The following is a 14,877-nucleotide window of genomic DNA, read 5'->3' as shown; positions in this document are numbered from 1 at the left end:
CCTGACTGGATCAAACTGGTTTTTCTTGTGATTACATGCTCAGCATCTTTCTATCTATTTGTGTCTCTTTCAGAGGTTATTTATTGGCTGGAAATGTGCCAGTGGTGAAAGAGTTAACCTAGGGAATGACATCATTGCCTCTCTGTGCCCTTTCCCATCTCCTTCAGCCCTCCATTCTTTCCTCTCTCCTCTCCCCTCCCTCTCCTCTGCCCTCAGTCTCCTCCCTCTCCATCCCTCCTCCCTTCCTGCCCATGTGTCCGGCCCCTTCATTATGAAAGGGAAGCCTCTTGCTGGCGGTCACACAAGCAGAGCCTCACAGGAGCCTCACTCACACAAAAAAACACCCCACACACACAGACTGGACAAATCCCCATTAGTGTCCCTCTGAGTGAGGCCTCCGTTTGCCAAACTTCTACTTCCTAAACAACAACATGGAGCTCCACAGTGTGCACCAAACCTTCCACCACAGCCGCCTGGGAGACGAGAAGCACCAGATGCTGGACCTGAACCGACGCCTGGGGTCCTACCTGAGCCGGGTCAAACTCCTGGAGGAGGAGAACGCGACGCTCGCAAAAGAGATCCAAGCCCTGCGACGCAGTGGCCACGGAGCCTCGACGCGTAGGCAGGGCCTGGAGGAAGAGCTGCGGCAGGCGAGGCTGGAGGTGGACGCAGCCTGGAGGGACAGGGTCCACATGGAGCTGGAGGTCCGCAGGGTGACCGAGGAGCTCCAAACCCTGGACATGCTGAGGCGGAGGGAGGCTCAGGCTCAGGTGGAGGCCAAGAAGAAGATGGAGCAAAGCAGGAAGGAGCTGGAGGAAGAACAGAGGGCTCAGATCTGGCTGAGTGAGAAGGTCAATCAGCTGGAGAACGAGATGAGGCACCTCATTCAAACCCATCAGGAGGATGTTGCCCACTTGGAGGCCACCCAATTGACCCGTTCCAGAGCCACAATGCCACCAACATTGGCTCAAAGGGGCAAGCAGGCACCAAACCTCCTAGAGCTAGGAGAGGAGTACTCGCAGAGGGCCAGCAGGGCATGGCAGGAGGCAGCAGAGGCCCATCAGGGGCAGCTAGAGCGCCTGGAAGAGTCACTTAACCAGGCCAGGAGCCGTTTAACCCAAGCGAATCAGGAGAAGAGCGAGAGCCAGCTGAAGCTCCGAGCCCTGGAGAAGGAGATGGCCTCAGTACAGGACGTCAGGCTGCATCTGGAGGAGACGGCAGCCCGGCAGGGAGACAGATACAGCCAGGAGATCCAGCAACTCCAGGTGAGAGCAGAACAGCCACAGATCCATAGTGGCATTAGAATGTGGCAGAGGCCACCAAATTTGGGCTATTAGGGCCAAAAAGATTCTCCGGTGGGGCCAGCTGATAATCAAGACAAATTTCTATTTTGTTGTCATTGTATATTTTACTTTTTAAATTTTATATTTCTGTTTGTCTGTGATTTAACTGTCATATTGAGAGCTGCTAAACTGCGTTTCGTTGTTAACAACAATGACAATAAAGATCTATTCTAAATGACACAAATAGTATTGCATGTGGTCAAGTCTTACAAGAACTTTCATGCCAACATTATTTATACTTTTATATCTCATTTCCTGGCAAATATTCAAGGCCTTTAGTAACCAGATGTCCCACTGAAGGCTTTAAAGGAGCTTTCCTCCCTCAGTATGCTAATTCAATATTCTGATGGAATGAAAACATTGGGGTCTGAAAGGGACTGGGGGACTACCTATTTATAGGCCGGGGCTATTGGGATTAGTTCTGGGTCAAAGCAAGGTCTGAGGGGTGAAGCACACCAAATTAAACACTTTTAAAGGACAATGCTGCCTTCTTGAATTATTTTTCAAATAATCTTTTAAAGATTACAACCGGTTGAGATAAAAAAAATAAGAAAGTCGTGATGCAATTTTTATAATCTACTTTAGATTTCAATTGACTTCAGAAGTCACTACGTCTTCTTAGTTCATTATTTGAAAAGATGTTTTTTAAGATAAAATACAATTTCAGTTGCACTTTTGATGAGAAAATCGTATTGTGAACTTCAAATCTTGAGTTGAGTGTGTCGTTATATCTCTAGTCTTTAACAAACCTGTGTGACAAGTCAAACCTAAAATGTTAACTTGTGCTTTGGTATTTTAACAGCATCACTGTCATTTTCAGTAAAACCGTTCTTTAGATCAGTGCAGTTAAAATAAAGGCCGTATTCTCTCATCAACCCTCAGAATATGACTCACACAATGAGTGTTTATTTATACCCATTATACTTCCCTATGAGAATGCATTCACGCCTTTTTTTAACCGCTTCCTTTTCCTGGTTCACTTCCTGTTTTGGCAGGAGCACTTGGAGGGCCTGGAGGCGGAGAAAGAGGAGCTGGGCCAGCGGATCGATCACATTGTTCTGGAGAACCGAGGCCTGCTGCAGCAGAAGATGTCTCTGGGCCTGGAGGTGGCGACGTACAGGTACCGTCACTTGCTGGCAAGATAATGTACATTCTAGGGCATCCATTATACATGAGTTAGTCACAAATGGGAAATGGGGAATCACATACTTTATCTTTTCCAAGGTATAGTGCAAAGTCCCTGAGCAAAGCAGTCACCATCTCTGCCCCCCTTCTGCATTCATAATTACATTTGTCTGCGTATTAAGTACAGAGCTGGAGATGTGACATATTTAGCCTAGCTTAGCATAAAACAGGACATTGTGGAAACAGTTAGCCTGGCTCTGTGTGTGGATAACTACACCCATTAACCCCTCGAAAGCTCACTTATTAACACGTTGTGATGTGTTTTTTTATATGTACAAAACTGATGTCCTGCAGTCATAGTGTCACAGTTTGAGATATCAAAAGGAGGACTCCAAAGCAGGAGACCTGTCAGGCAGGTTGTCAGAACAAAAAGCGTGCTTTAATAAACATAAAGCTGAATCCAAAAACCGGCAGGCAACAAAAGGAAATCCAGAAACACTTAAAAGATAGCCTGACATCGTCATACTCAGATTCTAGTCAGAATATGAGTCTGATACTGCTCCATTGGGCTGTGATTATGGGGCGTGTTTCAACCGAACCAGGAAAGAAAATGCCTCTGCACTCAATTGGATAGACCTACAACCAATCAGAGCAACAGAGACAGACGTCACAGAAGCTACGAGTCAAAGGCAGGCTTTACGTTACTGTTGATCATCTCCCCATCATCGTATAAGTCCGCCCTGACAATTTGATTGGTCCGAACAGCTCTGGTTCGAGCAAAGTTGCTCCACAACAGATCAAGTCCAGACCCAAACTTCCCGACCTCAAATGTTGTGGGCGGGGCTAGGTTTGGCTGGCATCCAGGCTACTTAAAAGACAAAACACTGGAAGAAAATACTGTATACTAGGAAGATACTTTAAGTCAGGAACAAAACCCAGACAATCCGACACTGAACAAGAGAACACCAAGGCTAATATACACAAGGAGAGGTGGGTGGTAACGAGGAACAGGTGAAACGCATCAGGGCGGGACAGACCGTCACAAAGGCGGGAAAACACACAAGGCAGAAAGTCAAACAAGACATCAAATAAAACATACCAAACTGTTAAAATAAGGATGTCACTACCCGATGTGAGTCGAGTGCAGATGTGAGTTGCGCATGTGTCACTTTGCGACAAGTAGCCTACACGAACCTGCTAACGAGAGACTTCTGTAATGTCAATACAATATAAATGGACCTACATAACGAAGTTTGTTCACTGCTGGCTACAAGTTAGCGATCAAACACAACAAAGGCTGGCACTGGAATGGCGTTTTGAGCTAACGTTAGCAATCAAACAATCATAGAGAGCTACGTTTTTGAAATGATTTCCATCTTCTGTTATTGTTTGTAATGAGAACAGTTTATTATTTTATGGATTTCACAAATTTCAGTATGACACGTTATGCCGTAAACCATTTAAATCTGAGCATGCACAACTCATATCTGCACTCAACTCACGTCGGGTACTGACAAGGACATGAAACATGAGGAGTGAACCTTCAAAATAAAACAGGAAACAGTCTTAACAAAAACTCAGGATCATGACACAGGGTAACTCAAGATATAAAAATAAAGCAGGGATACCAGTGATTTTGTGATCCCAACTATATTAAAAAAAAAAAAAAAAAAATCCTGGATGCATCATAACTGAAGAAGAAATATACTGCACTTCTAAAAAAAATCAAAGCTATTTTATACAAAAGTAGAATCAGTCTATGTTGCATTTATTCTCTGCATCATGAGTAGCCTCAGTTTCAGACTTTTATGCACAGCTGAAGAAACAGTGGGCCCCAAAGAGCACAAAGTCGCAGCCTTTGTGACACACACAGCATCATTACCACTCATTACCGCCAGGAAAGATGATATGGATCATTTGTCTCTCTCGTAGTGATTGTTATTTCCACAGGTCAGCTTTTCTGTTTCTGCAAACTAAATTTACTGTATCACAGCATGCTTGCGACATCTGTTGCCTTTAAAGTCACGGGAAAGTAGAGTCTCATAGGTGTAAATATATCGCCTGTCTATCCATCCACAGTGAAAAGTATCTTTCTCTTTACACTTTTTTCATCCCGAGGGAAAAATGTAAGCAGGTTCTTTGTTTGATTTACTCAGGACTGACTGTACTAACGTGTCAGCTTTGTATCCTGTTCTTCTCTTTAAATATGTTTTTGATCAATGGGTGAAAAATAAGCCATTATGATATGGCTATTGTTTTGATCATTGTCATTTTAAATGAAAACAGCAGATGGAGTATCGATAGAGATACGTTTTCTGTTTTAGAAGTCAGCCTTTGTGTTGACTTTTCATGATAAAGGTGGCTTTTATGAAGTGTCAGTCACATCGCTGTGAAACAGGAGGAACTTTGGCTTCACGCTGAGATGTAAAAGTGTTTAAACTTCACCAGGGTGGATGATCTCTAAGGAGCCTGTTTGATGTCAGACTGGTGTGGGATGAATGTTGCATTTATTGTAAAAACATATTTTTGATGTTTGTTAAAAGCCGCCTCACTCATGTCATGGGAGCTGGCTAAATCATGAGTGTTTTTTTGTCTTTTGTCTTTAGTAATTACTGAGAGGGTAATGATTAATTTGAGTTATGGTCACATGGAAATACATAGTGCTTAGTTCCAAATTGTTGTTCATATTTGGGAAGAGAACTCATTACTCTACTTACTCAGACTTTTTCAAGATATATTCACCATCTCTTCCCTTGTATTTGATAGTCAATTGATCATTTTGTAATTTTTCAAGCAAAAATGCCCAAAAAGTGCCTTTTCCGGCTTCTCAAATGGGAGGATTTGTAGCTTTTGTCTTATGCAAGTCTTATGTGATAATAAACTGAACATCTTTAGGTTTTGGACTGTTGGTAGAACAAACCAAGCAATTTGAAGACAGGACCTTGAGCTTTAGAATATCGTGATAGACTTTTTTTTTACAATTTCCTCAGATTTTACAGACTAAACAATAATTAATTAATCAAGAAAAAAATCAGCAGATTGACAACAATGATCTTTAGTTGCAGCCCTATTGGTAACTATAGCTTCCAAAGTCTCAGGATACAAACAGGAGTTGCAACTTCTGACATTCGACATCCAGCTGAGCCATCATCACAACGTCAGCTCTGATTGAGAGGATTAGTTCATCTCATTCCAACGCTGCTCAGTAACAGCGTAGAGTAACAAATAAAGGGCCGTCCACAGCGAGTGCAGCCGTCTGGACTAAAGGTCAACTCATTGTAACTTGGACAGAGCAACGTATCCATTATGGAGCTCTATAGTGGTGTCTCCTTTCTCTTTCTCCCCCCCCCCCTCCTCAAAATATTGACCCTCACTCTTCAGGGAGAAGCTACCGATTCATGATCTGTGGGAGGCTAGTATAACAGCAGACGGGAGCAGGAGGGGGGGAGGGAAACGGAGAGGACAAATTTCAATGTCATTCACTGCACATGAGACTGTTGTTATACCTTGATATGTTTCTCACATGATAAGGACACGCAAGCACAAAGATGCATTAAACTGCCAGACACACAGCTAATTATATTATGTGTTGGAATGGAGGCGGGTGTGGTCCACATGTGTGAATGGAGACAGAGGTATTAGTGCTGCATGGGCTGCTCATAATATCTGCTGTCATTAAGTCGGTAAGCGTTAGTGTCCCATGTGTGTGTGTGTGTGTGTGTGTGTGTGTGTGTGTGTGAGGAATTGATGGCAGAGGTTTGTGCGCTGCAGATGGCTCCTCAATGGCAGGCCCTTTGCTGCATTTCCATAACAACAGACCTTAGTCCGTTTCTGCAGCTCAATAGCAAAAACAAATGTCGCCCTTCGCTCCTCTTCCCACCCATCGCTCTGTGTGCAGCATCATGTCGGCATTCACCCATTTATGGCTCATCCAAATTGCAAACTTCACAGTTTTTAGCATTTTGTGTGTAAGAGCTGCATACTTTAAAGTGTAACCTGCTTCTCTTGTTGTCTGTCTCTACAGAGCTTTGCTGGACAGTGAAAGCCTTGGGGGAGAGATCCCTTTGTTAAATCAGCCAAGAACCATCACAGGTAATTAAAGTAAACAATATTAATTAGAGCTGCAAAGACTTATCGATAAGTTGCCAGCTATTAAAGTAATCGCCAACTATTTTGCTAATCGACTAATCGATTTTTTCTGTGAACAAAAAGTAAAAAAGTTTCTTCACTCCTGTGTGACAGTAAACTGAATATATTTGCCTTTTAGGAAACACTGATCGACATTTTCACCATTTTCTGACATTTTATAGACCAAACAACTAATCGATAAATCGAGAAAATAGACAGCTTAATCAACAATGTAAGAATCGTTGGTTGTAGGCCTAATAATAATACACCAGCACCATGTCAGTGACTTCACTCCTGCCGTGTTTAGAACCTCAACATGTTGCAGAAATCCCCCTTTATGTCCACTGACTTTGTAAGCGTAGAGTTTCATTCAGTCTACTAAAAGCCTCTCAGACTGGGGGACATCTTTGATGCAGTTTGTAATCGCATTAGTCTAACTGGGTGTGTGGGTTGGGGGGGCTTGGCTAAGGGAGCTGAGGTAGGCACTTTGGGTCCTGTAATGCAAGCCACCTAAGACAGTCCCCAGAGGTTATTGAGCCATATGGCTTTGCTTTCCGGTAACTTAGACAAAATTGAAAGGAAATGAAGATCAATATCTTCCCATTAGTGTCCAACCTCCATTGAGAACATACATTTTAACAATGCTTTGGGGAGACAGGTTCTCCACAGTATCTATGTCACAAATACTAGTTAAAGCTGTGTGAAAGTATCAAATATCTTAGTATACAATATATGTGGCAGAATTGTAGATATAGAAATAGAATAGAAATTGGTTTCAACTCGAGAAAACATCAATGCATGTCGTTATTATTACAGTAGCTTCATTGTGTATTCATGAGCTCTGCTCTCATCCTCCACAGATGCAGTTTTCAGCCCTCGGGGGGTTCAAAAGAATTACCAGACCCAGCTGTCCGCTAGCCACAAGACCATTTCCTTCTCATCTGTCCGTGGCATAAAAGGACGAGGGCCAACAGCAATTACTGCAACACCAATGTGGAGTAGAAAACCTGTAACCCTCACTGAAACTCCAAAGATTTCCACGAAACCTGCATATGAATATGCAACAAAGTCAGCAACATGGGAACCTCCTTATCCCAAAATACTGCAGGATGGAGCCGTTGAAAATTTCAGACCACAAGAGGTTCATGAGAAAGTCACCTATGCTGAGCCTCTATCCCCTCCCAATGAGCAGGAGGTTGGAACAACATCAGGGGACAAAGAAAATGAAGAGAACCGGAACAATGTTGGTGTGGAACCTCCCGAGGAAAGATGCATCGTAGAGTCAGTTGTCAGTTATCAGGTTGAGTCTGGCCTCAGCAATGAGCCACCCTTGAATGATGAAGTTAGTCAGCATCAGTTGACCACACCCAACCTTTTACCATACCATGTCAGAATGAGAGAGGAGCCCTGTGGTTTCTCGGATGAATCTGATAACGATGTGCCTTTTGAAATACCTGCTGAAAAAGAAGAGCCGCACGCTCCAATTGATGCATGGGTAGAGAAAGAGTGGAGAGGCAAAGAAGTAGAGCATGTGCAAGAGGAAACGTCAGACGCTGAAACTGAGGTGGTAATTGAACCAAACTTTGAATCAAGGACGAGTAGTCCAGTGTCTGAATGTGAGCCTGAAGAAAGCTTGTTCAACAAAGTGACAGACTTCAACCGAGATGAAAACATCTTGAAGGAGGATGCAGTCAAGATGAGGCAAGAAATAAGTTCTATAGTAGGAACAAATGAGACGGATGTTGAAGATATGTTGTACCCGGATGGAGAAGAGATGGATACGTGGGATAGTGTAATAGAGAGGAGGGTTGATGTAAAGACAGATGAAGGCATAGAAAAGGATGAAGAAAAACGACAACACGCTGAACCAGAGGAAGACATATCAGCAAGAGAACAAGAGCATGACAAGAAAGAAACTAGGCAGGATTTGGTCACTGATGTAGAGCAAAACGACAACGTGGCCTCTTCAATGATGGACACACAAGTAGATGATGATGGACAGCATGCTGCGCTAGACCAAGAGCATGCACGGTTTCCTGACAACGGAGAAGACGATGAAGAGGAAGATTCTCAAAATGTTTCCGTGTCATGGAGAACCGAGCTGGAGAGCGACAGCTACGCTCAGGATAACACTCTTGCTGACCCTCGTCCTCTGATTCGATACAAGAGCGACGAGACGGACGCCAACACTCAGGCGTCACACATGGATGAGAGCGAGTCTAGCGAAGGGGAGCAGGAAAAGAAGACCGGAGAGACGGGAATGTGGGGCGAAGGCAAGTCAACAAGATTTGGAACTATGGAGGATCTGTGTGAAGAAGTTGAAGCGGAAGCATTGGATGAGGAATATAATCTGGGATATACTCACATTGAAGACCGTGATGTTGTCCAAGAAATGATCAGAAACATCAGCGATGGACATTCGGATGAAGAAACTGAAGAACTCTCAAAACCCATGGTACCCACTAATGTGTACTATGATGAGTTGGAGACAGACAGACTTGTGGAACAGGAATTAGAAAACCTAGCCACGGACATCTATAGCGCTCACTTTGCACAGCAGCAGGTCAAAGAGAGCGAGGAGATGCTACATACGTCTCTGGAGGAAATGACCGAGCAAGAAGAGGCTGGAATGTCTTCCTGTGAAGAGCCTGAAGTGGGAGTAAATCACCAACATGCATCTTCAATTACAATTATAGATCAACCTTTCGAGAACCAATATTTCAGTGATTCGTCAATGGTGATACGTCGAGCAGACACTCGGGCGGATGATGAGGTTCAGCATAAAGATCAAGAAGCTAAAGATGCTCAAGAGAAAAGAGAGGAAGAGGATGAACACAATGTGTCCATGGTGACACACACTGATGTAACAGAAGATCTCTCTGGCTTTAAGGACTTCACCAGCAGACCTGACGTGGAGGAAACCAACGACTCACAGGATCCCAACTCTGTGTCGCAGGTAATAGCAGATGAGGAAAACCTGCAGGATGTGGCGCCCACCACTGAGGTGAAAGAGGTTGCACCTGAGGAAGCAACCAGTGAATCTCAAGAACATCTTATTGAGGATGTTGCAGACTGTCGAGAACTTCAAGAAGTTTCAGAAACAGCTGAATGGGAAGTCCTGGAGAACCCAAGTGAGGACTTTGGAGAAATCAGAGATCAGAATGTAGAATGTGATAATGTTCCTAAATCAGTTGAAAGTTATTTGCATGATGACGGAGGCTCTGATGAGGGCATTATGACAGGTAAAGAGGAGCCCCTCGAGATTTCCCCCGACAGTGTACCTGATGAAAACGATATCTTTGTGGCGAAGGACTCAACAGAACAATTGAATGCGAATGGCAAAGACAACAGCCTCCATGGTTTCTTCAGCTCTGGCTTAAAGAATGACTTATGGGTGTCCTCCTTGGACACAGGTGCCACCTATCAACCAAATGATGCCTGTAATGACGCAGCTGAGCAAACCAATCAGAATCTAGGGTTTGCTGACAATTCGGTTTGGGGGGATTCGGAAAATGTGGTTAACTGGAACTCCAGGGTGGATACTGACTCATCGAAAGCCCTGCCCGCAAAGAAAGAGCAGGAGCAGATGCAGAAGATGCATTCGGAGGTGAAGCAGGTGTTTTGTAGAAATGTTGAGGGGGAGTTAGTCCATTCTGACGAGTCTGATGTTGAGGGTGAATCCTGGTCATCTGGGGAGGAACCGGTATAAAAAGTAATGAGTCAAAGGGAGTTAAAGTATTAGATCTAATCAGTGTTAGTCAGAGAAAATTATGTTTGCTGTATACTGCATTTACTATGAAAACCAAAGTCGTGCCTTGGTGCGCACCTCTGTGACGCAAACCACCAATGTGCCAAATCTATCTCTAAAGATACCGAGCACTAGTCTTGTTTTCAGGGGCAAAGCAAGGGGGTGGCTTCTCTCTGTCTTTGTTTTCTCGAAAGCGCCAAATCTTACAGGTTTTTAAAATAACTTCAACTTTGTGTCATTTCCCCTCAGTCTCTCTGACTGGATCGACAAATCAATGGAGCAAAAGTTCTGTTACTGGAGAAATATCGCCATTCTTTCTGTGGACTCTACTGAAAATAGGTTTCAATGTTAGTAATGCCGTTTAAGCCAAATTCCTAACCTACCTATGTTATGTAAATATTTGCCTTTTTTTAATTGGCAGGAGTAAAAATGTGTCATCCTTAACATTTGTTGTGTTCTGGTGTCAGAATGATGAAGACAGTTGGAGAACAATAACATACAAAATAGGATTTAGACTCTACAGGAGTCCAAACATTCTTTTCCTTGGCAACTATCATGTTTTTCCGAAATTATGTACCAATTTTTAGGCATTCTATTACCAGATGGCTTGAAAAACAGTGCATATTGTTGCAGTAAATGGAACGTGCACGAGGTTTGGGCTGAGCCCCGAAGGTTTACAACCTCTGGCTCCCCCCATGCTTGTTTCTGACATTTTTGACTAACAGTTCTTTCTTCTATCCTACTCATTATAACTCACTCTTTTAGTCTTTGTGTGCATGTTATGGAAGAAGGTGTATGCATGAGGGAACAGCATGAAGACCGAACGAAGAATGTCCTTTGAGAGTTTATTGATTGCTGTCTAATCTGATTTTACCGACTGATTGAAATCAATGAGACTGGAAGGGTAGGATTCCTTGTAGAGCTGCTATTCCACAGTGTATCAAACAGACAGCTGCTGTAGTTTTTCTGCTGGTGAGTGGTCTTATTTTACTGGACAACAATTGACGTATCTTTGCATGTTTTACACGTGTAGAATGAATGGCTTGGTTGTTTATATAAAAGATGACACAAACCGGGTTAGATAAGCAAACTGTTAGGGTTGTATTTGGTTGGTCTGTATTCTTGTTTCCATCTATAAAGTTTTTGCTGCGGTACATTTACAGCCCAAAATAAACAGTAGATTCATGATATGCTCCAAGTCTTTTTGTTTGAATATTTATCGTGTTTGCATGCACAGTGCACCTCACACACTGACATGACCAAAGTAAGTGGAACAAACTCATATGCAACAAACAACTCAATGGAACAAAAACATTCATTTTATTTCAGACTGTTTTATGACAGTCTGAAATAAAGTTAGTTTACATTTCTGTAGAATTATGAGCATCTTATTAGATTTCTTTAGCAAATATTTGCCACTCAGTGAACACAAGACCTTTATCATTTTCTTGTCTGTCTACCTACTGTAATTGTCCTGGAATGAACAATTTAATTTCATATTTCGGAAAATAGAAAGTGTTCAATTAATACAATTTAATGTATTGCTATAGTGCCAAGAGAGTCTTTTAGCCAGTGCACAGCATGTCAGCTCAACATGCAAACATGTGAAAGGTGTCTACAGGCTATCTTACTAACAAACATATGGAAATTAAGTCTCCAATAATAAATAGCCTATTTATAATCAATGAATATTTACTGGTTTGAAATGGAGCAGCTCTTTAAAGAAAACATGAAATAAAGTGTTAGTAATGGAGTATGCCAACATATACCAGGAGGAGGCTTTTGTCAGTATATATGGTGTTGAAAACTCTGAATGTCTGATATTGAAAAGAGGGAATTGAGCACTGATGATTGGTCAAGACATTCCTCACACTGGTAACCTTTTCTTTAACTAAGAATACAGTTACTGTCTCACCACCAAACGCTTGCTCTTGGGGAAAATTGTTGCGTCTTTGTAAATTATAGAATGTGGTCTAGACCTACTCTATCTGGAAAGTGTCCTGAACACCTGTTATGATTTGACACTATAAATAAAATTGAATTGAATTACCACAATGTCAAGAAACCCACTGCTTGCTGCCTTCCAGCAACATCCAACTCGGTTTCCTTTGGGCTTTTCATTGAGGAAGGCTGTGTGTGTGTGTGTGTGTGTGTGTGTGTGTGTGTGTGTGTGTGTGTGTGTGTGTGTGTGTGTGTGTGTGTGTGTGTGTGTGTGTTTTTTTCTGGACTGGGCAACATCCCAGCTTCACTGACCTCAAAACAGGCAACCTAACAAAGCAGCACCAGGGCCCTCAACAAGCAAACAGTCATCCCATGAGATGGCCAAGGAAAAAGTCCATAAGCGGGAACAATGTGTGACCTCACCTCCTCTCATTGCTGCCCACGCATTCATTAGTGGGTTTTCCAAACAATGATGGCTGTTTGAGTGGCTGCTCGCCTCCTCGCTGCCCAATGAGGGACTCAGAGAGGAAAAGAAGGACACTGCAGAAGCTCCTATTCACTGTGAGAAGGCTGTTTGCTGGAATGGCATTACGGCAGCTGTCTGGCATGCTCCTATTCTCTGGCCATCAATAGGCCTGTCCAGTATACAATTATACAATCACTAACTGATAGGAACTCTACCGATGTCTTTAGGAGAACAGAAACAAACAGGAGTCCTTTAATATTAGGATTTCCAAAGCAATTTTAAGTCGTCCTCCTCGTAGTTAAAGTTAATCTGAGACTGCTCAAATCTGAAGACATTTGGCACAAATTTGTGGTTAAATCATCTAGGAGGTGGGATGTATTTTTTGATTGCTGCACAAATCATTTTATTCTTTGGCAACTTAACGCTATAAAACGCCGTAACTGACCAACCATCAACAATCCGTGTTTACTGAGTGCCAAGTTTTCACTAACAAGCTCCCTGGTTACCACAAAACTTGGCATAATTGCTAATAAAGTATCGTTGCTTTTCAGATGACTTTCCAGCCCAGTTAGAATGTGTTTTTGGCCAATTACAACCAGTTATAAAACACATGTAAGAATGTCTGAACATGAGCACCAAACCAGACTTCATTTAGTTCTGCCTGGCTTTTAGAAAAATAGGAACAATATTCATGTTGTAATTTAATATGTTTTCTGCTTCAGATTATAGTCAATGTTTTTACAAACAGCAACACTGACACACCCTCAGGTCTTTGTGCCATAATTCTGTGCTACCAAAAGGCATCCATTTCACTGGAAAAATCCAAATTTAAGGCAAAAATGTTGCAAAAGTTCGCTTAAGACGCCCTGGACTGGTCCAGCTATGACCAATGGCTGCTGAATTAATGCAGGGGGAGGTGTTTTTATACAAGTCCATTGGGAGAGTAAACCTCTTTTAGCTATGTGTGTGTGTGTGTGTGTGTGTGTGTGTGTGTGTGTGTGTGCGTGCGTGCGTGCGTGCGTGCGTGCGTGCATGCCTGCCTGCCTGCCTGCCCTCCATCATCCTGTCTCCATTGATTTACTCCGGATGTCATTGGTCTGAATGACAGTGCTGCAGAGCAGGTGTCTGCACTTAGTTCCACCACTTTAGATCCACATTATATCAGAAAAGGCATGAAGGCACATATGCTGGCAGAGAATAGCATAGTCATGTGGTGTCACTGAGTAACAAGTCTGAAGCCCTGCAAGAGGCCCAATTACACCCAGCTAACGTGTTGCATCTAAAGTTTTAGGAGTTTTTTTTTCAAATTGTCAGATTAAGATGTGGAATATCACGGCATATTCAGGTTTTGGAAGCATTCTTTGGACATGTATACAGCACATTTGGAATATGCGTCTCAATCAAGGTTTTTACTGCAGTTTGGGACAGTTTACGGCCTCTTGCCTGTTTACGGCTTACGGTCAGCTCTGTGCGTTGCTATGGCTGTTGGACACAAACCAACCAGCCAACAGTTTGCAGGGATGCGGTAGAGATACATGGCCAAAAGAAAATTAGGAGAAACACATTTTTTTTGTTTAAGATCCTTTTTGGGGCTTTTTTTGTCTTTAAATGATAGGACAGCTGTAGACAGGAAAGGGGAGAGAGAGGGGCACGACATGCAGCGAAGGGCCGCAGGTTGGAATCAAACCTGAGCCGCAAAGACTTAGGTATCAACAGGTTTTTGGATATGGGAAAATATCCCAACACTGATCTTTTCACAGAGGTGTTAAAAGGAATGAAAGAGGGAGGCTGTGTTCGCATGGTCCAACAAGTCCACCACCGGTGGAAAACTTACTACATGTAAGCAGGAATATTAGTGGAATATTCATTTTCATTAGCCATGTAAACAGCTTCGAGGAATATTGTCTTTTTCGAAATAAAGGCAAAAACTTGAATATTATGTTCATGTAAACGTAATCATTGACAGAGAACCTGTAACCTTATTTACCTTTTTAACCCGTTTCTAAACACTACTGTGACTTTGTCACTGTTATGTGTCATGACTAAGACCGAACGCAGACAGACTATCATTACATGATTTATTGCCAAAATAAAGGTATATATTGGCTTACTTACAGGTAGGCAGG

General features: G+C 42.7%; 1 protein-coding gene across 1 annotated transcript; it reads left to right on the top strand.

Moving 5' to 3' along the window:
- Positions 1–278: 278 nt before the first annotated feature.
- nes (nestin) lies at positions 279–11,534 on the top strand. Its single transcript, XM_031319100.2, has 4 exons — positions 279–1,265; positions 2,339–2,463; positions 6,493–6,560; positions 7,457–11,534. The coding sequence occupies exons 1-4, from the start codon at positions 432–434 to the stop codon at positions 10,303–10,305; spliced, it is 3,876 nt and encodes a 1,291-aa protein (XP_031174960.1). The 5' UTR covers positions 279–431; the 3' UTR covers positions 10,306–11,534.
- Positions 11,535–14,877: the final 3,343 nt, after the last annotated feature.

This window comes from Sander lucioperca, chromosome 10, assembly GCF_008315115.2.
Source record: "Sander lucioperca isolate FBNREF2018 chromosome 10, SLUC_FBN_1.2, whole genome shotgun sequence".
NCBI classification, from domain to species: Eukaryota; Metazoa; Chordata; class Actinopteri; order Perciformes; family Percidae; genus Sander; species Sander lucioperca.
This window is presented reverse-complemented; position numbering and strand designations above follow the sequence as displayed.

Bases quoted from the DNA above. Each gene is read 5' to 3' on its own strand.
- nes (XM_031319100.2), top strand. From the start codon at position 432: ATGGAGCTCCACAGTGTGCACCAAACCTTCCACCACAGCCGCCTGGGA. The intron at 1,266-2,338 runs GTGAGAGCAGAA...CTGTTTTGGCAG, and splicing joins AGGAGATCCAGCAACTCCAG to GAGCACTTGGAGGGCCTGGA. The intron at 6,561-7,456 runs GTAATTAAAGTA...CATCCTCCACAG, and splicing joins TCAGCCAAGAACCATCACAG to ATGCAGTTTTCAGCCCTCGG.